General features: G+C 49.7%; 1 protein-coding gene across 1 annotated transcript; it reads left to right on the forward strand.

The window, feature by feature from the left end:
* Window positions 1-23: 23 nt before the first annotated feature.
* Window positions 24-24,660, forward strand: APBB1 (amyloid beta precursor protein binding family B member 1). Its single transcript, XM_023743023.1, has 14 exons — window positions 24-126; window positions 7,417-8,148; window positions 13,670-13,845; window positions 13,940-13,996; window positions 14,080-14,165; window positions 14,284-14,347; window positions 14,778-14,927; window positions 15,309-15,436; window positions 15,836-15,950; window positions 16,099-16,183; window positions 16,468-16,551; window positions 23,573-23,688; window positions 23,822-23,998; window positions 24,080-24,660. The coding sequence occupies exons 2-14, from the start codon at window positions 7,431-7,433 to the stop codon at window positions 24,245-24,247; spliced, it is 2,124 nt and encodes a 707-aa protein (XP_023598791.1). The 5' UTR covers window positions 24-126; window positions 7,417-7,430; the 3' UTR covers window positions 24,248-24,660.

A 24,660-nucleotide genomic window follows, 5' to 3' on the forward strand; every position in this document is an offset into this window, starting at 1 on the left:
CGGGGCGCGGCCCCGCGGCCCGCGCGCTCCTGGGCGGGGGATGTTGTGATGGAGAAACCACCGCGAAGCCGGAGCCCCGCAGCCTGAGCCGCCTCCGCCACCTGGGCCTGGGGCCTCGCCGCGCAGGTATGAACTACCCCTGCCCCGGCCCAGCCCTGGCGGCCGGATCCCGATCCCCAGCCGCGGGCAGACCCTGCAATTCCTTACCCACGGCAGCCCGGGCTCCCCGGCCAGGCCCCATCCCCGCAGCCGGCCCTCCCACCGCGCGCCTGCAGACCTCCCTACCGTCCCCCCTCGCAGACGCCACCTTGGTCCTCACGCCGCCCCTTCCCCTTACCTTTACCTCTTGCCCCTCTGGGATGAATAGGGGGCGAGAATAGGGGACGCGAAGGGAGGGGCGGTGTGGTGGGGGAGGGGAGGCCAAGGGCTGGGAAGGGGACGTGGAGGGAGGCCGCACGGATTCCAGCTGGAGTCCCAGGCCCGGGATCTGTCAAGCCGCATTCTGTTGCCCTCAGCGACCGAGGGGTGTGCCCTGAAGCCGGCTGTGTCCCAGCTCAGCCCGAAGGCCTAGCGCTGAGGAGCGGTTTTCCCATCGCCAATACAGAGGCTATTTCAAACGTAGTTTGAGTATGCCTGTGTGTCTCTTGTATCCAAGCCCCTCCAGCTATAGTCCTAGCTGGCTCCACCCTTCAAAGCCAAAACCCTGTATACACTTGCTGCCTTCATTTCCTCACTTCCCAATTCATTTCTAAAACCACTCCACTCTGTCTTCTGTCGCTGACACCCACTGAAACTGCTCACACCAAGGTCACCGGAGACTTCTGTGTGGCTAAATCCAATGGATACTTTCTTATTATCCTCTTTTACCTTTTATTCACCAGTATTCATTGGTGTCTGCTAACCCACTCTGCTTGAATCATTTTCCTGATTTGTCTCCTACCGCATTGTCTGCTTCTTCTCCATCTCATTTGATACCTGCTTCTCCTCCCTTTAGATGCTGGTGAGGCTCTTGGTGAGCTGTCTTCTCTCATTCTGTACTTTTCCTGGGTGTTTTATTCATTCCCAAGGCTTCAAATTCCATATATATGCTGGTGATTCCCAACTTTATATATGTGACCCACACCTCTTTCCTGAACGCCAGACTCATATATCCAACTGTCCTCTTGACATCCCCTTGGAAGTCCAACAGGAATTCCAAACCTACGGATCCCAAGCTGAATCAGTTATGTTTCCTATATTCCCTCTCTACCCTACTTCTATATCTGCTCTTCTTTCAGATCTCAGAAATGGCCACTTCCCAATCAGTTGCCCAGGCTGGAATCCTAGGCAACATTCTAGATTAACCTCTGTTCCTCACTCTCCACATCTAATGTCACCAAGTTCTGTCAGGTTCACTACCTGAATATTTTCAAATCCATTTATATCACTTCATCCCCACTGCTACCAAACTTATTCTGGGCCACCATCCTTTTTTTCCTTGACTGCTCTAATAGTATACCCTCTTTCCTGTTGTCCCCTAACTATTCTCAACACAGCACCCAGAGTGATCCTTTAAAAAAATGTATCTGAGCATTATTCATTCAATAAATATGCTTTGAGCACCTAATATGTACCAGGCAATGTGCTAGGCACTGAAGATATAATTATGAGCGAAATAGACCAGGTCCGTGTCCCTATGGAATTGACAATCTTGGGGGAGGAGGGTATAATCAAATAAGAATGTAGTACAAATACAGTAAATGCCGTGAAGGAAAGATGTATGGTTCTTTGAGAATACACAAGAGCAGAAGCTAAATTGGTCTGGGATTGGGTCAAGGAAGGCTTTTCTGAGAACATGACATTTGAACTAAGATGTAAAGGATGAGTAAAAGTTAATTAGGCTGAGAGGGTAAGGGAAGAAGTTTGCAGACAGAAGGAAAATCATGTGCAAACACCCTGTGGAAGGAAAGAGCATGATGGCTTCGAGGAATTGAAAGGCCAGTGAGACTGGAGAGCAGTCACCAGAGTGGTAGAGGAGGGTAAGGGCCAGATTGAGCAGGACAATTTAGGCATGTTAAGGGTTTTGGTCTGAAGGTATTTGACCTTGGTGTGGAATGTTGATGGTAGGAGATATGAAACATAGATGACTTCCAGAAATTTTTCTCAGTCAGAAAATTGCCAGTACTTGGGGCTGGATTGAATATGGGGAATGAGAGGAAGTGTCAAGGGTTATACCTCTGCTTCTGGTTTGCACAGCAGAATACCTGGTCATAACATTCCATGAGGCTCCTGGAAGAGAACCCGTTGAGGGGGGCAGTGAGAAACATGAGTTTGGTTTTGGGCATATTGGTTCAAGGGGTTTTTGAGACCTCCAACTGGAGATGTGGAGTAGAAAGTTGAACATACATGTCTGGAGCCAGATGAGGGGTTGACATGGAGGCATGAATTTGCAAATCATCAGCATATAGATGGTAACTGAAGCTGTGGGCAAGAATGAACACCTATTGAATATAGGATAAGAAAAAGAAAAGGGCATAAGAACACACCATGAGAAACTCCAGCATGTAATGGCTCATAGAAGATGAGCCACCAGAGTCTAAGAAGGCAACAAGCAGTAACCAGAAATATGGAAAGAAAACCAGGAGATGTAGTGTGTGGAAGCCATGGATGAGTGATGGGAATGGTCCACAGTGTCAAATGCTGCTGATAGTACAGCCAAGATGAGGATTTCAAGTGTCCATTGGATTAAATGACACAGGGGCCATGTCGACCTTGGTAGTAGCTGTTACAGAGCAGTGTTGGAAGTGTAAGCTGGATAGGAAAGGGTTGAGGAGTGAGTGGGAGGTGAGGAAGTGACAACAGTGAGTAGAGACGACTCTTTCAAGAAGTTTGCCTGTGTAGAGGAGAAAAGAGAGAAGAGAGTAGCTCTGGAGGTCTGTGGGTTCATGAAAAATTTTGTTTTTAAACTGAGAAATAGTGAATTCCATTGAGAAGAAGTTGATTATGTAAAAGAGAAAATCGATAAATAACAACAAAAAGAAAAAAGAAACAACCAGTTGTCATAGGGTCAATTCCAACTCATGGCGACCTCGTGTGTCAGTGTAGAACTGTGCTCCATAGGGTTTTCAGTGGCTAAGTTTTCGAAAGTAGATCACCAGGTACCTCTGGGTGGACTTGAATCTCCAGTCTTTCACTTAGCAGCCAAGTGCGTTAACCATTTGTACCATCCAGGGACTCCAAATAAATGGTGATGTAAAATTCCTGGAAAAGGAGGAAAGGAAGGATCCAAATTATAGGTGAAGTGATTGGTTTTAGGAAGAAGGAAGGAAAAGGACGGGTGCTGAAGTAGTTTGTATATCTGAGGATGTTTCCAACTGATGGTTTCCATTTCCTCTGTGAATTAGGAGGGGAGGCCATCCTGTCTGAGAGGGAGGAGAAAGTGAAGGAGCTGTCCACAGAGAGTTGTGTTCTAGTCTCAGCTTAAACCTCGCTTTCTCAGGTAGGCCTTGGCTGAGTCTCGGGTTTCTGTAGTGCCTTTCTTCCCCATTGTAATATTTAATCATTTATTCAACAAATAATGAGCACTTACTAGGTGTCAGGTGCTGTTGTAGGTACTGGCATTACACTGTTCTGTAATGGCTTCATCAGTGATGGTTTCCCCACTAGATTGTGAGCTTCAGCAGGGGAGGAGCCATTTCTTTGTCATTCATCACTCTCCCTCATGCCCAGCACAGTGCCCAGCATAACTTGAGCAGTCCGAATAGAATCCCCTCACTGTCTGCCCGACTTTGAGCAGGACTCACACTTTAGCCCTGTGGTTTGCCATCAGCTCCTTCATGCTTTGTTACCACTCCTTTTAGCCCTGGCCCTGAGGGTAGCCCTGCCCAGCTCCCTGCCTTGAGCCAGAACCCTTTGGCTCTTTCCATTCCTTTGAAATACTCCAGGTATGGATACCTACAGTGAGAGGAGAAAGTTTGAGTTGTGCCCCTTCTTGAAGAAGTCAGGTGTCTGGTCATGCTTTTGACCTCAGAAAGTGAGGGAATGGGGACCACATGGCTTTGGGCTAGCTGCTCAGGTCTCTGCACTTATCCACAGCTGAACTTCCCCATTCCTACCCCAATACTTTCTTGCCCTGGACCAGGTGGGCAGGGCTGCCCTAAAGTCTTCCTGGCCCTTCATGGTCCCAGTCACACAGTGCATGTGCCCTTTTGAGACCACATCTCAAGAAGGTTGGTCCCAGTCTGACTTCTGAGAAACGTGGCTCCATACACCATTGCTTCAGAGAAGGGCCCATCATCTCTATGGTTCTCTGAGCTTAGCAGAGTCATGAGGTCCTCCGCGTCCTCCAACTTATGGTGATGCTACTGTTGAACACTCTTTGAGCCAGGATGTCAATTTAAGCCAAGTCTTTCCTTCTCTCCCTTCCAAGATCTCAGCCCTCACCTGTCCAGGACACCTGTTCCATCTTACTTCCCTCTCAGGACCCTTCGTCATTCTCCAGCACCCTCCCTAACACTTCCAGTACCCATCCCCAGCCCATGGGGCCTCACAAGCCTTTCTTAGTGTCTGTTCCCAGGCCAGTTCCAAACCTCCTACTCCTTCCTCTGTCCCTACCCTCTCTTTCTTCCACACCAAGGATCAACTATGTGGCAAATACACAACGCACTCCACTTAGTACGGGGGATGCAAAGTTGAATAATCCGTGGTTCCACATGTTTTGATAGCATTCAGAAGTACTGGGTGTTGTGAGACGCAAAGGAGGGAATAGTCCCTTGAGGGTGGGGAGAGAGGACTGAACAGGAAAGACTTACTGCTAAGGAGCTGGGATTGCTGAGCAGAGTACTGAGACATGAGCAGAGGTTCTCACAAGAAGAGACAGGATTTCAGGCTGACGGAGCAGTGTAAACAAAGACCCAGAGCTGTGAGAGTGTGACGTGTTCCAGATCCACCACACTTCCTGTGGCTGGAGTATAAGGTATGAAGGAGGCAGGGAGTGGGAGGAGGTTTGAGCGGTCATAGGGATTGGCTCAAGGAGACTCTTGGATGTCCTGCTAATGAGCTCAGACATATCCTAAAGGCAGTAGTGAGCTATCTAATTTTTGAACCAGAGGGTGACACAATCTAGTTTCCATTTTTGGAGGATTACTGTGGTTCTTATAGAGGCAGAGTCGTCTGTTTTTTTCTTCATTTATTCCAGTGACCATGAGTTTCCTCACTGCCCGGTGGAGCCCCACTGAGCAGACTAACAGTTACACGTCGGGTAGACACAACGGCAGAACTTTTTTTCATTTATTTCACAGATGTAGGTATGCCTAATGTTGTGCTAGGGTCTAGAAAGGCAAACTGTGGCTTCTGCCTCGGCATCATATGCTGAAAAGTTGACGAAGCCTTGCTCAGGCAGCCTAAAACACCTTGCTGGCAGCCTGTGGTTGGTGCTGAGAGCTACACTGAGGAAGCAGAGAGAACTGGGGTAGGGGGGAGTCAGGGAAAGAAAGAATTTCTTAGTGGAGGAACAGGGAGATAGGGAATTCTGAGATAAGAAATTGAGGAAAAAGAACTGTACAGTGGTAGTCAGAAAGAAAGAATTCAATGAAGGGGAATTGTATGTCTGTGTGTGGGGAGGGTCAAGCAGGAAGAGAGAACTGGAGTAGAGTATCAGGAAGGAGGGAATAATATGGTAGGGGCTGTCTACAGGAGAAGAGTCCGTGGGTGACGCAAATGGTTAAGTGCTCAGCTACTAACCAAAGTTTAGCATTTGAACCTATCCCCAGGTTCTTTGGAAGAAAGGCCTGGTGATCTGCTTCTGAAAGGTCACAGTCTTGAAAACTCTACAGAGTGCAGTTCTGCTCTGCAACACACAGGGTCACCATGAGTTGGAATTGAGTTGATGGCAACTGGTTTGGTTTTTTTGGTTGGTCTGAGGAAGGGATCTCTGCAGTGAGGGATCAGGAAGAGAGAATTGCGTAGTGGTTGGTCAGGGAGAAATAACTGTATGATGGGACCAGTGGAGGTCAGGGAAGGACAGTGAGCAGTGCACTGGAAGGTCAGGGAGGGTGGGGAGTATGGAATGGAGTCTTGGGAGGGGGCCTCTGGAGCAGTGGGACTAGAAGGAGAGGTAGGATTCAAACCATTGTGAAGAAGGCACTCAGTGAAGGACTTGTGATAAGGGAGTCCCCAGGGATGGGAGGGGTGGGCTGCAGTTGTGGAACAAGAGGCCCCTCACCCAAAGGGCAGGTGGAGTTTGGTTGGGGCACCATGACCAGTGGTTGAGATAAAGTAGATTGACCAAAGTGTGATTTCTGAAGCTTGCAGAGGAGATGCTGATGGTGGGTCTGGAGGAGACGAGAGGGTCAATTCTCACATTAACTCAACAAATATTTATTGAGTCCCTGCTCTGTGCCAGGACTGTGCTAGATGCTGGATATACTGCACTGAGGGAGGAAAAAAAAAGACAAAATCTTCACCACTATGGAACTTAAGTTATAGTCATGGGGAGACAATCATTAAACAAAGTAATAAATTAGCTTGTCAGATTATGATAAAGGAATGTTGAAGGGTTTATGAATTGCTGAGAAGGGGGTGTGGTGGCCTGCAGTTTTTAAAAGGGTGTTTAGGGAAGGCCTTACTGAGAAGGTGACATTTGGGTAAAGACCTGAAAGACTGGAGAGTCCAGATCAAAGGCTCTGGCAGTGACCTAGGCAGGAGACGTTGAAAGGGCTAGCAGGGAATTGGTGCCAAGGTGAGATACTTCATAGAAACAGCCACCAAAGCGTAGCTTCCACTGGCCAAAGGAGCCATGAATTGGAACTGGTGACGCTTATGTGTGACCTGTCTTCCCAATGCCATGCCCTTGAGGGCTAGGTCTGCAGCTCATTCTTCTTTGTCCTCACAGTCCCTAATATGGGGTGGGCTTGGGGGCTGGTGGAGCACAGCGATTTATGATGACAGGAACACAGCCTGGGGCACTCACCGCGGTGGGGCTTGGGATAGCAGTGCGGCAAGAGGAAGGGGGCAGTCAGCGTCCAGTGTCCTGAACCCATCAGCCAGTCCCATGGCAGCTGTGTTCCTGGCACAGTAGGCTCCGGCCGGATGAGCTGGGGGTGGGGTGCACAGAGAGCCATTGTGTGGAGGCTCTGCTGATGGGAGTGAGGGCAGAGCAGGGACAGGCTGTGCTACCCCAGGATGCTCAGGACCAGGGAATTTGAGGATGGGGTGACCTGTGAACCTGGGGCTGGCCCATGATGGGGTGGTGGTACTGGGACAGAAGTTGAGCTCAGTCATTCTTATGGGAGATTAGCTGTTGGAATAAGAGCAATGTCCGCTGGTCTGCTGAGTGTGGGGAGATGAGGAGGTGCAGGGCAAAGACCTGGGACAGAAGCAAAGGTGCTGCTGTTCTGGCCTAGAGGCTCAACGTGGTCTCCCCTCCCCAACCCACAGGATCTTCCAAGGCCATGTCTGTTCCATCATCGCTGAGCCAGTCGGCCATTAATGCCAACAGCCACGGAGGCCCCGCACTGAGCCTACCCCTGCCGCTGCACGCTGCCCACAACCAACTGCTCAACGCCAAGCTGCATGCCACGGCTGTGGGACCCAAGGACCTGCGCAGTGCCATGGGGGAGGGTGGTGGGCCTGAGCCAGGCCCTGCCAATGCCAAGTGGCTAAAGGAGGGCCAGAACCAGCTCCGGCGGGCTGCCACAGCCCACCGTGACCAGAACCGCAACGTGACCTTGACCCTGGCAGAGGAGCCCAGCCAGGAGCCTGAGATGGCACCCTTGGGCCCTAAAGGTCTGATGCACCTGTATTCTGAGCTGGAGCTCTCGGCCCACAATGCAGCCAACCGGGGGCTCCGAGGACGTGGTCTGATCATCAGCACCCAAGAGCAGGGGCCAGATGAGGGAGAGGAGAAGGCAGCAGGGGAGGCTGAGGAGGATTATGAGGAAGAAGATGACGAGGAGGAGGAGGACTTGTCTTCTCCCCCTGGGCTGCCTGAGCCCCTGCAAAGTGTGGAGGTTCCCCCCGGGCCCCAGGCCCTTGCAGACGGCCCCCGGGAGCACAGCAAGAGTGCCAGCCTCCTGTTTGGCATGCGGAACAGTGCAGCCAGTGATGAGGACTCAAGCTGGGCTACCTTATCCCAGGGCAGCCCCTCCTATGGCTCCCCGGAGGACACAGGTACCTTGTGGACCTTGGCAGCGGGAATGTGGGAGGGCTTGAAGGCAAAGGTCAGGCCTCTCTAGACAGAAGCCAGGACCAGCCTAGGCATGAGTCACGAGCCCGTGTCCTCAGACCACAGCAGGGTAGGCCCAGGTTTTCCTGACATTTCCACATTCAGGGAGCGTTTGAACAAGCTGATAGATCCATCCATTCTGAACACCCGGATGGATGGTAGACTAGCTCCATTTATTGGGCACTTACCAGGTAACTGGCCCTGTGCTCAGCATTATCATATTAATCTTCCCAATACTGTGAGGTCAATACTATTATTATGTCCATATTACAAATGAAGAAAGAGAGACCCAGAGGGATTTAGTAGCTTTCCCAAGGTCACATACAGTCAGTTAACAGTAGAACTGAGTTGTAAGCCAGATCTGAGTCCAGGGCCTGAGCTCTTGAGCCCACATTACACTGCCACCAGTGCACACAGCATGATGAGTTGAGATGCACTTGGGGCAGTGTCTGTCCTTTTCTGACAGGCCAGGTCTGAAGGGAGCAGCCAGCATCTCCCCACTGTGAGCCCTGTTTGGAAAGACTGGGGGATGTTGTACGCTTATGATCTGCCTACCAAGGACAGAGCATTGCGCCGGACGTTGCAAGGGTACTGTTTTATCAGGAATAGGATATTGACTAAAAGTTGTAAACAAAGAAAGAGTAAACATAAGCTTCTTTGGGGTTAAAAATATAGGTATTAGGATCCAAGGTTTGATCATTAAACTTGTTCCATTTAAATCAGTTTGGTTTCCACACTTGCTAATATCTCCCAGAGATGCAGGCAGAGCTAAGGGAAGAGGTAATGGGCTGTAGCCACAGCCCTGGAGTTTTGTGGAATGGAACTGTAAATAAAGATTAAGGAAAGACTCTTATTGGCATCAGGCAGCAGGTGCCATATCCAGACCCCAAACTGAAACCTTTTCAGGGAGCATGCAATTCAGATGAGCCTAGGGTAGCACACCATTCCCTTTAGAAAAGCTCATTATGGAAATTGTCACACATAGACAAAAGTAGAGAGAATAGAATAATGAACCTGATTTACTCATCACTCAGTTTCAACGATTATCAATACATGGTTAATCTTGCTGCATCTATATCCTCACCCATTCCTCGGGCCCCAACTGAGGTTATTGAGAAGCAAATACTTACATCTGTAAATATTTACACATGCATTTCTAAAGGATTTCTCCCCCCCCCCACCCTTTTAAAAAAGTTTAGATTATTTGAATTGGGATACAAAAAGGTCCCAACCCATAAATAGGTCCAGACATTGTGACTGTTGATATGTCTTTTTTTAAAGTTTCATTTGATCTGTAAGTTCTCCCTCCATCTCTCTCTTTATTTTTTTGCTTGTAGTTTTGTGTGTATATGTGTTTTCATTGAAGAAACCATGTTGTTTGTCCAGAGTTTTTCATAGTCTGGATTTTACAGACTCTTTCCCTGTGGTAGTGTTTAACATGTTCCTCTTCCCCTGGATTTCCTATTAATTGGTGGCTAGTTCTAGAGACTTGATCAAATTCAGACTTGAGGTGTTGTTTCATTTTGTTTCGTTTTTTGCAAGAATACTTCATAGTGTCTGATTGCCTCTCTCTTTGTGATGTTAGCAGCCTTCAATGGGCATTGCTTTGACCCCGTTTAAAAGGAACAGCCCCTACTCCATTGCACCTGGTTATTTATAGAATTGGAGGAAATGTAATCTCAGTGGAGCCAATTCATACAACTTGTCAAGGAAAACTGAAAGCTAGACAATGATGTGAAATATCCCAGTTTTTAAATGTTAGCAATTACTTCTTTTTTTTTTAAGCGCTGTACAGGCCACACAGAATCTCTCTGAGGCTTGCATCAGTCTGCAGGTTGCCAGTTTGCAACCTTTGTGCTAGGGGGTGTGAGCCAGAGGCCAAAATACAGAGAACTTCAGTGGCTCCTGGGCTGGTCACTGTGGTGGCTGCACCCATGAGCCTTCTAGAGTCAAAGGATAAAAGTGTGAAGAACTGGGAACGTGTGCTAGGCATGGGCAGTGACCTCAGCAAAGGTGAGAGGATGGTCAAGGTTCATGCTCTAGTGGATGCTATGGAAACTGAGGGTAGAGGTGTGGGGCCAGCCCAGGGAAGGGGTTGGGTCACTGCCTACTCTTTTGCAATTATGTTGCTATGGCCATGAAGGCCACAGAGCATGCCTGGGCTCCTATAGGAATGGTGCTAGAAATGAGCAAAAAATTATTTTCTCTTCCCCACCCTGGGATTTCTACAGTGTTGATTGAGTACGTAAATGTATGAACACATGAATGAATGGTGAATGAATAAATGATTGAATGAATGAATAAACTTTACTCTCTCTGTTGGGTACATACTCAGTGCCAGGCCTTGTCCTAGATGCTGGAAATACATTCTGCAAGGGACATGTGTTCCTACTCGTGGCACTCACAATCTAATGGGGAGGCAGAAGTAAGCAAGCAGTTATAATCCATATGATGAGCACCAGAGTATGGGAGGCACCAGAGGGACACCTAACCCTGCCTGTGTGTGTGGCGGCAGGGGAGAGGGGAGGAGTTTGGAGAAGTGACCTTTACACTGATGCCTAAAGGAGGAGTGGGAGATAGCTGGCAAAGATGGAGGGAAGGAGGCTGGGCTGAGAGAGGAGGAGGGGCATGTCCCAGGCAGAGAGAAAGAGAAGGCGAGTAGAGAGTGGTCAGAAGTAAGGCTGTCAGGCAGATGGTTAGGGACCCCTAACAGCACATAAACCCTGTGGAGGAATTTGGACTTTACTCCAAGGGCAATGAGAAAACAACTAAGAGTATTAAATTGGAGAGTAACTTGATCAGCTTAGCATTTTGGAAGAATCATTCAGGCTGCAGTATGCAGCCCAGATTGGAGGACATTAGACAGGAAGCAAGGAGATCAGTTATGAGGCTGTTGCAGTGATCCAGGAAAAAATAATAGTAGCCTGGACGACATGGGGGTGCAGAGAAGGGGAGAGCATTAAGTGAGTCACTGATTCCTGAGCAGATGAGTACACCTGGGCTAGCCATTAAGACATGCTTGGATGGATGGGTGGATGAATGAATGATACATGAAGGTTTGAATTCACCTGTGAGTGCCTGAATGAATCCACACAAGAGTGAAGGTATGCATTCCTGAATAAATGCATGTATGTGGAAGCAAAGGCCCCTGGGGCTGTGCTTGGAGGGAGATGTGCCAGGCTCCAGAAGGGCCTCCCAGATGGTCAAGAGGGGAGAAGCTGCCCCTCCAGGACAGATCGGAAGGATGAAGCTGTCTGAAACGGAAGGTACAGGCTGGCAGGGATGGTAGATGGGATTGGTGTGCATGACTCAGTTAGGAGATGGTGAATTGATCCCCAGATTCCAGAAGTGAGAACTCAGGGAATGCTGAAGTGTATGTCCCCTCAAGAAGACGAGTGTAGCTGTGGAGGACATGGAGGCCCTGGGTGGCCGTGTGCCTGGAAGGTTTTAGCAGGAGAGCCCTGAAGGAGATAAAGGGTCTCTGGAGACAGCAGGTATTTTCTGAGGCTCTGCCAAGTGTCAGGTGCCCATTGGGCCTGAGCTTAGGGGTGGGAATGGAGGTGGGGATGGCTGTCTAGAAGGCTGGATGAGCAAGAAGAGCCCCTCCCTCATTAAGTGTCCGTGGGCCCACCATCATTTGGAAGCTGAGGATGGTGAGGCACCTTGCCTGACTAACTCTCACACCTGGTGTGCAGTACCTTGGTGTAACCACGCCCACCCAAGCCTCCACGCATATCCCCACTGTGCCTGGTTGCCCGGCAGTCTGGGTCTTGGGACTGCCTGTCCCTCAGTGCTGCCTCTTGGACCAGTCAGGATTCCTGGTTTCCCTGGTAACGGGAAGCACGTCAGCAGTCTGGGCACTCCCAGCCAGTCCTGGTGCTGCGGTTGCCGAGGAGACGCTGCAGCCTAGCTGAGCCTGGCAGGTGATGGGGGGTGGTGGGGTGGGAACCCCAAGCCCAGCCTCAAGCTTTCTGGGACCCAGGCCCTCAGGGTTCACCCTTAGGCTCAAACTGCTGGGCAAGTTCTGGGCAGGGGAGGTATCCCTGGGGACCTTGAAGCCACACCCTGTTTATGCTGAGAGCTATAAGCTCTGCAGGGCCCCATGTGGCTGGGGTATTCCTGAGGGACTGAGCCTCCTGGTGTCTCTGAGACTGGGCTTGACTAAGGCACGAGGTGACCACTGAGGGATGGAATGGAGAATCAGGATTGGGGGGGAGGGTTAGGAAGAAGAGATGTGAGCAGAAAGAGCTGGGGTCTCATGAATCCCCTCCTCCCCCCATCGCTGCCCCATGGGGGCCCCCTAGCACGGTGGTCCTGGCCCCTCCCTATGAGCTCCAGGCGGGGGAGGATCTTGCCTGGCAGATGCTCTGCCCTGGTGAGAAGGGGGTGGGATGAGCTTTTCTCTGCAGCCCAGCACCAGGCTGTGAGCCCAGCTGGCTGGGCTGGAGGGGCTGTGAGGAGGGAGGGTAGAGGCAAGAGGGGCCGGGAGTGAGCGCCATGTTCTCCCAGGACTTTTTCCTGGCTATCATCCTGCAGGACAGCAGCCCAGGTAAGGGGCAGCATGGACCTGGACATGATGTGGGGCGGGGCTGACCAGGAGAGCAAAGAGGTGGGAGGAAGCATCCACTGAGGGATGGGATGGTGTGGCTCTGCCAAGGGAGGAGAAGTATATGCCACAGGTGTGTGGTATGTGTGTATGCACATGAAATATTTGCCTGCATCTGTGTGTGGCAAGGTTCCGGAGTGAATGTCTGTGGTGTCTGCACACGTGGGGCAGGGATTGACATATATTGTGTGTCTGAGTGTGTGTCACATGTATCCACACGTGTTGGGGGTTATTGGGGGTGTGGCACCTACACACATGTGTGGCAGGGGTTGGAATATATAGCTGTCTGTGTGCACACCTCTGAGTACAAGGTTTGCATTAGTGTATGGCTAGAGTTGGTGCGTGTGTTCCTGTGCACACATGTGTACCTGTATGTGGTATCTGCCGTCTGTGCTGGCATTTCCTGTGTGCATACACCCTTGTCTTTGTGGTGTTTGCACAGGTGTGTGGCAGTGCTTTGTATATGTTGTATGTCTGTGCGCACGTATATGTGTGCAGGAGCTGATAAGTGTGTGCCCCTCATATACCCTGAGATATGGATATGTATGAGAGGAGGTTAATTGGGGTTACCCAACTTCCCTCCCTCCCTTCCTTCTTTTCTTCCTGCCTTCCTTCCATGTGACTGTACTAGCCAGGAGCAGGGCCCAGGAGGAGTCCGGAGCCATGTCCCCTGCTGGTAGCCCTCTATGTTGTGACTTCAGAATGTAGGCTTTAGGAGAAAGCAGGGACCATATTGTGCTGTAGCCCTTCTGCCACCCCTTCTTCTCAGCCATGGGTTTAAAAGGGGGTACTGTGCATAAGTGCCCCACTGCCTCTGCTTGTTGGGTAGGCAGACCCTCACTAAGCCCTCCACCTGGCAGATTCCTTCTGGAACCCCAACGCCTTCGAGACGGATTCCGACCTGCCAGCTGGATGGATGAGGGTCCAGGACACCTCAGGGACCTACTACTGGCACATCCCAACAGGGACCACCCAGTGGGAGCCCCCAGGCCGTACCTCCCCATCACAAGGGAGCAGCCCCCGAGAGGAGTCCCAGGTGAGGCTCACAGGCATGTTGGCTTTGGACCAGAGGATGTGTGCTGCTGGAGCAGGATAAGCTACCCACTCACTGCTCCCATTCCTCCTCCTAGCTCACCTGGACAGGTTTTGCCCACAGAGAAGGCTTTGAGTATGGAGAGTTTTGGAAGGTGGGTGAGGGTTCTGCTTCATGATGGGGGGAGCTAGAGAAAGGGCATCATTTTGGTCCTGATTCCTCACTCCCTTTCCCAAGGATGAACCCAGTGAGGAGGCCCCTATGGAGTTGGGACTGAAGGACCCTGAGGAAGGGACATTGCCCTTCCAGGCTCAGAGCCTCAGGTGAGTGGAAAGGCACCGGATGCAGTGGGCTGGCAGTGGGAAAGATCTATCCAGAAGGGACCTGTGGGGCAGCTCTGTGTATGAGGGCCCTGTGCCAAGTGTTACCATCTGCTTGCAGCCCAGAGCCATTGCCCCAAGAAGAGGAGAAGCTGCTTCCACGGAATGCCAACCCAGGGATCAAGGTTTGTTCAAGACCAGCCCCCATTACCCAGGCTGGGGCTGGCTCCTCCGTGTACAGGAGAGCCCCTCATGTTATGTTGTGTTCTGGCGGCATTTCTGGTCTCAGTATAGCTCCCCAGGTTCTGAGTTAGGGGCTCTTCCAGTGTCAGCACAGATTCTTGTGTCTGAGCTGGAGACACCAGCCCAGTGGCCTTCCAGGCTTGGCTCAGATGCCCCTTTGGACTAGCAGGGGTTTCCTTTGAGACCACCCTCCCCCCCTCAGCAACTATATCCTACTTGGGAGCTCCTCAGTCTTAGCTCAGACTCCCAGCCCCCACCACATTCTGAGTCAGGAACTCCTCTGCTCTCAGCACAAACTCAAGACCTGTGCTGGAGGCTCCTGCAGTCTTAGCTTAGCCCCTTGACCTCAGCCCCTTCTTCTGTGTCTGGCAGTGTTTTGCTGTGCGCTCCCTGGGCTGGGTGGAGATGACTGAGGAGGAGCTGGCCCCAGGACGCAGCAGTGTGGCAGTCAACAATTGCATCCGTCAACTCTCCTACCACAAAAATAATCTGCACGACCCCATGTCTGGGGGCTGGGGGGAGGTGAGTGCCTGAGGCCAGTGGAGGGGTGGGGGTGCAGTAGGAGAAGTGAAGAGAATGTGAGAGGTGGGAAATCTGACCTGCCCAAGAGAGAACTGGAGGTGGAGGGTCTAACCCATCCCAGGTGACAGCCTTGTGAGATGGATGTGTGTCTCCCAGTGGGGATCTTGGAGATGGTTGCCTGGCAGCCATAGGTATGATGAAAGGAGCCATTGGAAAGATGGCAGGTGTGACCGCATCTAGAGGAAGGCCTACAGGGTGGGTAGTCTGCCACCAAATCAAGGGCTCCAGAGCTATGGCTAACTGTCCCTGAGCTGGAGGTGGCAGGAAGCAGTCACCTTCCCAGCTGGGGCACCACTGAGTGCCTGTTTACTGGGCCTGCAGGGAAAGGATCTCCTGCTGCAGCTGGAGGATGAGACGCTAAAGCTGGTGGAGCCGCAGAGCCAGGCACTGCTGCACGCCCAGCCCATCGTCAGCATCCGTGTGTGGGGCGTCGGGCGGGACAGTGGAAGGTGGGAGCTGGGCCTGGGAGCCTAGGGTGGGGGCTCAGCCAGCAGTCAGAGTGGGCCCTCCTTTCTAACTCTGTTCTCTGCCTCTCTTGTGCTGCTGGACCCAGAGAGAGGTACTATGCCTGTTTGCTTTGACCTTGCCTCCTCCCACACCTAGACCAGACACTGCCAAACACTCAAGTTCCCTGTTCTGCCCCTTCCAGTCCGCTGTGCTCACCCATTCCCACCTCCTTTGCATACTTGCCTATCTACCCTGTAGCAAGTAGTCAGCACCCACAGGGCACCCCCAAGGGCAGGAGCCCTGGAGGAGCTGTGATGGACAGGAAGGGTACGGGCGACTTGGGGACAGGGCTCGGCACCGAATGGCGCTGGGAGACACTGAGGCTCCCCTCCCCCCAACAGGGACTTTGCCTACGTAGCTCGGGATAAGCTGACCCAGATGCTCAAGTGCCACGTGTTTCGCTGTGAGGCACCCGCCAAGAACATCGCCACCAGCCTGCATGAAATCTGCTCTAAGGCACGGCCCCCTCCTCCCCCTGGACTACCTGCCCCCTTTGCTCTACAAGGGTATGGGTGGGGTCACTGAGGGGAAGTAGGGGGCTCCAGGGCTATGAAGCTCTAACAGACCCTCCCTTGCTCCTTCTCTTCACACCTTCCTTCCTCAGATCATGGCTGAACGGCGCAATGCCCGCTGCTTGGTCAATGGACTCTCCCTGGATCATTCTAAACTGGTGGATGTCCCTTTCCAAGGTCAGTCTGACAGCCCCACCAGGTCCAGCTCAGCTTGGTTGGCAAAGGTAGGGAAGGGGGCAAGAGGAGTCACGAGCTACTGGACAGACATGATAGAAAAATAAGCATATGGAGAGAGAATACTTTGTATCAAATAAGTGGAGGAACTTCATTTAAACGGAGGCAGGATGGAGGGATGGAGGTAGGGCCTTGGCTTGGAGAATGTCTGGCTTATGCCCTGGTGGTAGGGACTGGGAGTGAGCAAGCTCTGCAACCACAATTGACCCTCCTCTTTTTTCCCACAGTGGAATTCCCAGCACCTAAGAATGAGTTGGTACAAAAGTTCCAAGTCTATTACCTGGGGAATGTGCCAGTTGCTAAACCTGTTGGTATGTGTGCCTGTCACCATGGAACCCCCACCTTGCTTCCAAAGCTCTACCCTCACCCTCTGCCCTCCAATACCTCTCCTATGCTTGATGTCTCTGGGCCCTTCAAAGTCAAAGTACATCCCACCCGTATGGACCTCTGTCCCAGCTGCTGTCTATGTCCTGCCTATAGCATGGGTGAGGGTAGTGGGGGGAGCCAGCGAGCCTTCACTGAGTGTTGACCATGTGGCTGGTGCTGAACTGGGCACACAGGGAGACCCTGCTCTTGCACCCCCCAACAAAGCTTTGGGCAGGTTGGAAGGCAGGTCTTAGATGATTGGAAACAACAGGAGCAGCCTGGAGCTAGGTTCTGTATTACAGCACCAACTGTGGGCTTTGAGGATCTAGACAAAGAAGTAATGAGAATAATTGTCATGTGCTTTATTGTTTGTAAAGTACTAACTTAAATATCATTTAATTTCTTGATGGTCCTATGAGTTTGGGCTTCTGATAATACTTGTTTTATAGATAAGAAAATAAGGGTAGAGACTCTTTTGTTACTTTTATATTTCCAGTGCTATCATAGTGTCTGTTGTTTATTTGTTCATTCACTTAACAGATATCTCTGAATGTGTCAGGCTCTGTACTAGGCACTGGGGGAACAATGGCTGCAGTCTTGCTTTCACAGAGTTCATAGGCTAGTAGGAAAAAAACAAGCATTAATCAGATAATCACAGAAATAAATGTGTAATTGTAAATTGAGTCATTCATTGAGAGAAAGTAGCAAGATGCTATGAAACTCTGTAACAGATGAACTTCATCTAGTATGGGGATCAGAAAAGGTTTCCCTGAGACAGTAACATTGAACTAAACTCAGTCAAGGAGTAGGAGCTAATGCAGCAAAGTGGGGTGGAGGTAGGGGGAGGGGAGGGAAAGAGCATTCCAGGCCAGCAAATAGTGTGTAGGAGAGCCCATAGTGGGATGCACTTTGATACTTTGGAGGCATTAAGAGAAAGCCAGTGGTGCAACATGAGGCTGAGAGCTGGGCAGCGGTCAGACCATGCAGGACCTCGTAGGCCACATTAATGATTTTGGTCTTCATTCTAAGAGAAGCAAGGGCTATCTAAGAGTTTTGAGCAGTGGGCTTGACACAATCAGATTTGCATTTTGTAAAGCTCATTCTGACTATACTATGGAGAAGGATGTTAAGCTGGCAGAGGCAGATATGAGGAGCTCTGTTAGGAGAATGTTTCAGTAGTCGTGGCCAATAATGACAATATCTTGGACTATAGTGGAGCTGAAGAGTTGTGTGGATTCAGATGTTTAGATGATGAAAGCGAACAGGCCTTGGTGATTGAACGTGGGTTGTGGGTCAGAGGCATTAAGGATGACTTCTCGGCTCCTGGCTTTCGGAGCTGTCTGGTTAGTAACTATTAGTCACTAACAAATAGTGACTATTTGTCAGTAACTGTCAGTCCCTACTAGTGGTGCTGTTCTCTAAAGGTAGGAAACACTGGAAGAAGCTCGTTTTGGTGTGAAGATTGGGAGCTCAATTTTGGACATGCTGAGTTTGAGGTGCCTTTGAGATCACTGAGTGATGAAGTCAAGTTGGCAACTAGATCCACAGGTCTGGAGCTGAGAGGAGAGGTCTGAGCTGGAGATATAAATTTGGTCATCATTGGGTTACAGAGGTAATCAAAGCCAGGGGTGTGGAGTAGATTGACCTAGAAAAGTGTACAGCCCAAAGTGAGAAGGGAAATGAGGCTAAACCTAGCCTTGAGGCTCTCCAACATTTTATGGATGGGTAGAAGAGGATAAAACCACAAAGAATAGTGAGAATGGCAGAAGAGAGATCAGAGGAATGAAAGAGGCTGGTTCAAAGAGTGGTCGGGTGTCATGTCAAAAGACATTTAGGAAGACCTCAGTAAATGTTTGGTGAATGACAAGCGAATGAATGAATGAATGAGACTTGCCTCAAATTACACAGACTTGTCTCAAACCATGCTGTCTTTAATGACCAACACATTCATTGAGGGAACCCTTCTCATGAAAGGCAGGAATTGAATTGGGATTTTGAAAGAAGGCTTAGATTTGCAGAGGAGTGGGTATTCCAGTTGGATTCGATGGCATTGCCAAAGACTTGGAGCTGGAGATGAGAACAGCATGCTCAGGAGGTTTAGCTGATGCCTCATCTTTGCTCCTGTTCCCCCTCTCTCCTCCCCTCAACTTCTAACCCCCTACTCTCATATCTACTCCTTTCCATCTGCCACCTTACACGGGTCTTCACTATGCTAAATCAACTGTCTGTGACCTTTGATTGCCCCTCAGCTGTCCATCAGCTCTCTGGGTCTGCTTTGTTTAAGCCAGAGCTTTCAGACCAGTGGTCTCTAAACTCACTTTCTGCTTTCTCTTATGTTCCCTCTTCAACCTCCAGGAGTTTAACATTGGCCCCTCCTGAAGCTGCAAATATTCATTATTAAGTCACTCCTTCATTCAGTAAGTGATTGTTGGGTGCCTGATATGTGCCAGGCACTGTTCTAAGTTTTGGAGATACGTTAGTGAACAAAACTGACAAAGACTCCTGCCTTCAAGGAGCTTACATTCTACCAAGAAAAGACAGACAATAAAATAAATAAACTGTATAGTATGTTTGAAGGCAACAACCAGTTGCTGTCAAGTTGGTTCAGACTCATGGTTACCCTGTGTGTGCCAGAATAGAAATGTACTCCATAGGGTTTTCTTTTTTAAATTTATTTCATTTTATTTTTGGTGAAAATATATGCAACAAAACCAACTCCCATTCCACAGTTTCTAGACATAATCATCAGTGAGATTGGTTACAGTCTTTACGTTGTGTCAACATCCTTGTTAATTCTCTTCTAGTTGTTTCACTTCTGTTTACTTGATCTCCCTGCCCCTCATCCTTCCCATCTATGCTTTAAAATACTTGTTAACCCTTTGGTCTTATATATTTTTTTTTTTTTAAACACAGTACTCAACAGTGACAATCTTTACTCTTTGCCTAAAATGTTACTTAGTTTAAAGGTGACTTCAGGGGATGTTTTCAATTCCTGGTTTGAAGAGTAATGAGGGCCATAGTCTCGAGAACTCCTCCAGCCTCAATAGGTACAGTAAATCTGGATTTTTTTAACAATTTGAAGTTCTAGTCCACGTTTTTCTCGCTTTTTATCAGGATGCATCTATTGTGTTCCTGATCAGAGTGCTCTATAGTGTTAGCTGGGCACCATCTAGTTCTTCTGGTCTCTAGGTGGAGGAGGCAGTGGTTCATGTAGACAGTCCTGTAGTCCAGTTCCTTCCCTGATTCTTGGGTTTCCTTCTTTCTCTTTTGATCCGGATGAATAAAGACAGATAGTTGTATCTTAGATGGCTGCTTGTAAGCTTTTAAGACCTCAGACAATACTCACCATACTGGGAGGTAGAACATAAACTTTAAGAACTATATTATGCCAATTGACTGGATTGTCCCAAGAGACCATGGCCTAAACCCTCAAACCAAGAGAACTAATCCCATGAGGTGATTGGTCATGAGGTGATTGGTGATATCTACTTAGTATCAGCATTTGTAGCACCCCACCCTTTTTTGGTTGTTGTTATTGTTGCAAAACTATACGCGACCTAGCATTTGCCTGTTCATCCTTTTTCCCTACATACAGCTTATTGACATCATTAGCATCAGTCATGCTGTACAAACTTCATCCATATTCAGTGCCGTCTTCCCATTTCTATGAACAAAAATTGACTACTACCTTGGGAGTACTTCTCCCTTCCCTCCCCTTTCTCCACCCCTGGTAACCACTAATGAACATTAGTTCCTGTATATTTACCTATTCATTTAATTTCATAAAAGTGATCGATAGGGTTTTCAGTGGTTGATTTTTTGGAAATAGATCACCAGGCCTTTCTTCCGAGGCACCTTTCGGTTAGCAGCTGAGCGCATTAACAATTTGCACAAACCAAAGACTGCTTGAAGGCAACAAGTGCTATGAAAAAACAGTGCACAGTAAGATAAAGGGGATTGGAAGTGTGGAGCTGAGGGTCAGGGATAAGATTGCAGTCCTGAGTTTTTACCACATCCGACAACCTTTTTCCAGGCTACTTTCGTCCAGAGTCAAGTATGTGCATTGCTTCTCTCCCCCCACCCTACCCCCAGGCAGATCCTCCCAAGACTTCAAGGCCAGCCTCCAGCCCCATATCCCCCTCTGTGATTAAGCAGTTTGATTTTGATGTCCCTCCCACACTCATGAACTTCGAGATTCCCCATTGCCCTGGCCTAAGTGCCATAAATATCACACCTATCCACCTAGCTTTTGTGGCCCTGTGCAATCTGACCTGGCCCACCCACTCCTGCCTGCATCATTACCCTTCTGGGGACTTATGTGTTACTTCTTTCTACCAGTTTGGGTACATCTTCCCATGCTGTCTTAAGGGTGATTTGCTCATGCCTATGGAATTCCTTCAGCAGATAAGCCCTGTGCTTGGATAGGGAACACAGATGAATTCATCTTGTCCTCTGTCTTAGTTTCCTAGTGCTGCTGTAACAAATACCACAAGTTAGTGGTTTTAAAGAACAGAAATTAATTTTCTCACAGTTTAGGAGGCTAGAAGTCTGAATTCAGAGTACTGGCTCTAGGGGAAGGCTCACTGTGTCCGCTCTGGGGGAAAATCCTTGTCTCAACTTCTTAGCCCCAGCATCCCTCAGTTCCTTGGTGGTCTCCACATGGCATCTGTCTTTCCCCAATCTGTGCTTGCTTCTCTGTGTCTAATCTGCACTTTTTATATCTCAAAAGTCATTAGGTTTAAGTTGAACCCTATACTGACATAAAGAAACCCCTATTCCTAAATGCGATTACATCCACAGGTATAGGGATTAGGATTCCAACACATATTTTGGGGGGACACATTTCCATCCATAACACTGTCCTTGAGACGGCCACAGACCACTGTGGCAAAAGATTTTCCAGCAGTGACAAGATGTTGCAATGAAAGTTGTCACAGAGGTTGTTGCCTCTCTCATTCTGCATCAGGGAAAAGCCTCCCAGGTGGGGCTTGGATGGAGTCCTGAAGGCTGAGAATGAAGAGTTTCTCATGCAGTCAAGAGGGAAAGGGCACCCAGACAGAGACTTACCCCTCAGTTATAGTCTGTCTTTCAAGGGCATCCTCTTCTGTTGCTTTGTATTCCCCATCTGCCTCGCAGGGTATTTGCCAAGATTAAATGTTAATAAATACTACATAAATCATCTGAAGCACAGGGAGCAATAAAATATGAGGCCTGACAGCTCGGATGAGGCCAGCTTTTGGAGGACTCGCATTCTCAGGAGAGGAGTTTGGCCTTGATCCAGCAAGAGATAAGATGAGCAAGGCCAAGATGGGGTACAATTTCGAGGAAGACGTTTGTCCTCTGCTGTGTCCCTTGCCCACGAGGGGTCTACTGTGATCTGCTCCTAGCTCAAAGGCACTGAAAGGGGCAGAGGGCCTGGGAGTGGCCCAGAGAGATGTGTGCTTTTTGTGCTGGCATTGTTCACTCTAACCCCTTTGTCTCAAAGTGGAAGAAACCATAGATCACACAGCCAGCTCCTGAGCAGAGCAGGGACTAGAACCTAGGCCTCTGCCACCTGTGCTTTTGTTCTCTGCTGCATATAGAGCAAAAGTGGAACATACAAGTGCAAATGTTTAACAACAGTTTGAGGCAGAGGGGACTTTGTGTGACAAGAGAAAGTTGGTTGACCTACAAGTTAGAAAACTTGGGTTCTCTGGCCTTTAAGCACGTTATAGAAATTCTTGAGTGGAACTAAGATTTTGACAGTACTTCTAGTTCTGTGTCTTAATCATCTAGTACTGCTCTAACAAATACCACAAGTGGATGGCTTTAGCAAAGAGAAATGTATTCTTTCACAGTCTAGGAGGCTAGAATTCAAATCCAAATTCAAGGTGCCAGCTCCAGGGAAAGGCTCACTCTCTCTGTTGGTTTTGAGGGAAGGTCCTTGTCATCAATCTTCCCCTGGTCTAGGAGCTTCTCAGCACAGGGACCCTGGGTCCGAAGGACGTGCTCCGCTCCTGGTGCTACTTTCTTGGTGGTATGAGGTCCCCATGTTTCTGCTCACTTCTCTCTTTTTATACGTCAAAAGAGTTTGACTTAAGACAACCTAATCTTACAGATTGAGTCCTGCCTCATTAACATAACTGCCTCTAATCCTTCCTCATTAACATCATAGAGGTAGGATTTACAATACATAGGAAAATCACATCAGATGACAAATGGTGGACAATCACACAATTCTGGGTATCATGGCCTAGTTGACACATTTTTGGGGGACACAATTCAATCCATGACATTCTGCAAACTAGGAATATAGAGAAGAAGCAGAGGGAAGGCAGAGCTAAGAACACAGGCTCTGGAATCACACTGCCTGAGTTCAGATCCCCATTCCTTGCTGTGACCTAAAGCATATTACCTGATATCTATAAGCTTCAGTTTCTTTATCTGTAAAATGGTTATGAAAGAATCTATTGTGAAATTGTGAGAATCTATTGTGAGGCATGGATGGTATAATGCACTTAAATGACAACACTGTGTGACACAGAGCAAACACTCATCAAATGTATATCTTAAAAGAAAAGATTTGGTCTTGGGAGAGGACTGGCCTGTGAAGGCTGACCTGGAAGTCACTGTTGGGGAGGTGAAGCAATAGAGTGTCTGAATGTGAATGAGCACTGAGAGAGCAGACATGGGGAAGTCAGAGCTTCGGGGGTCAGTCAGTTTAGGAGGAAGAGGCAGAGTCAGTGAAAAAAACCAAGCATAGGTTTCAAGGTGGAAGAAATCAGGAAAGTGTCAAGTCACTGAAGCCAAGGAGAGCTCCAAGGAAGGGACACAGAGACAGTATCATCCTCAGGGCCATAGGCTGGCAAAGTGGGGATGGTGCAAAGGCCTTGGGCTTGACTGGGCAAAGCTAGAAGGTCTAGGGTAGAGCTGGTGTGTCCGCTCCCTACCCCAAGTGGTGCCGTGTTTGTTGTCCATATCTTCTAGGGGTAGACGTGATTAATGGGGCCCTGGAGTCAGTCCTGTCTTCCAGTAGCCGTGAGCAGTGGACACCAAGTCATGTCAGCGTGGCCCCTGCTACCCTCACCATCTTGCATCAGCAGGTAAAGAGCTGGGGTAGAAGATATGACTATGCCCTACTGTGGAGGGGAGACAAGGGCTGGGGAGGAGCTTCAGGTAAGATGGGGAACACAGAGGGTTGGAGTGCCCCATTCTAACTGGGCTGCCTCCCTCCAGACGGAGGCAGTGCTGGGGGAGTGTCGAGTGCGTTTCCTCTCCTTCCTGGCTGTGGGCAGAGATGTCCACACATTTGCATTCATCATGGCTGCCGGCCCAGCCTCCTTCTGCTGCCACATGTTCTGGTGTGAGCCCAATGCTGCCAGCCTCTCAGAGGCCGTGCAGGCTGCGTGCATGGTAAGTGGGTAGGGTGGTGTGGTGGTGCCCATCCCATGTTGGGCAAGCTGGAGAGTGACTGCGCCACCTGCCTTTCTGCAGCTCCGCTACCAGAAGTGTCTGGATGCCCGCTCACAGGCCTCCACCTCCTGTCTCCCGGCACCCCCGGCTGAGTCCGTTGCCAGGCGTGTAGGGTGGACTGTACGCAGGGGCGTTCAGTCGCTCTGGGGCTCCCTCAAGCCCAAACGGCTGGGAGCCCATACCCCCTGAAGAACCCCCAGTCTTCCTTCTACCTGCTTGCGTCGGGCTCCGGGGAACTCAAGGTGTGGGGTAGGGAGGGGCCCTAGAGGCCATTCCCAGGCCTCAGGCCCCCCAAAGCTGCCCCTCCTCAGTAGCTGGGGTTCCCTGCCTAGGAGCTGGGGAGGGAAAGATCTAATCCCTACGAGGAACTGGCAACACTGGATTGATGATGAGAGAAGCAGGAAGCAAGGCCAGCCCCGGGCTCTCCATCCCTATGTGTTTCAGGTGGAGCAGGAAGGACTGGTCCAGGCCATGCCCCATCTTCATAGGGTCTAGCAGGGGCAGAAGGAGGAAGGGACTGGTCCCAGCATGGGTCCCCTCCCCCCTGCCCTGTGGGCACCTCCCCTGTACTGATATCACTAATAAAGTCTGTCTGCCCTGCT

This window comes from Trichechus manatus, unplaced genomic scaffold (genome assembly GCF_000243295.1).
Source record: "Trichechus manatus latirostris isolate Lorelei unplaced genomic scaffold, TriManLat1.0 scaffold00232, whole genome shotgun sequence".
Lineage (NCBI taxonomy): Eukaryota > Metazoa > Chordata > Mammalia > Sirenia > Trichechidae > Trichechus > Trichechus manatus.

What these genes read in the sequence shown, in the direction of transcription:
- APBB1 (XM_023743023.1), top strand. Translation starts at nt 7,431, where the DNA reads ATGTCTGTTCCATCATCGCTGAGCCAGTCGGCCATTAATGCCAACAGC. An exon ending in TGCATGAAATCTGCTCTAAG is followed by an intron (nt 15,951 to 16,098) that starts GCACGGCCCCCT and finishes TTCCTTCCTCAG; the next exon opens with ATCATGGCTGAACGGCGCAA. An exon ending in TCACCATCTTGCATCAGCAG is followed by an intron (nt 23,689 to 23,821) that starts GTAAAGAGCTGG and finishes GCCTCCCTCCAG; the next exon opens with ACGGAGGCAGTGCTGGGGGA.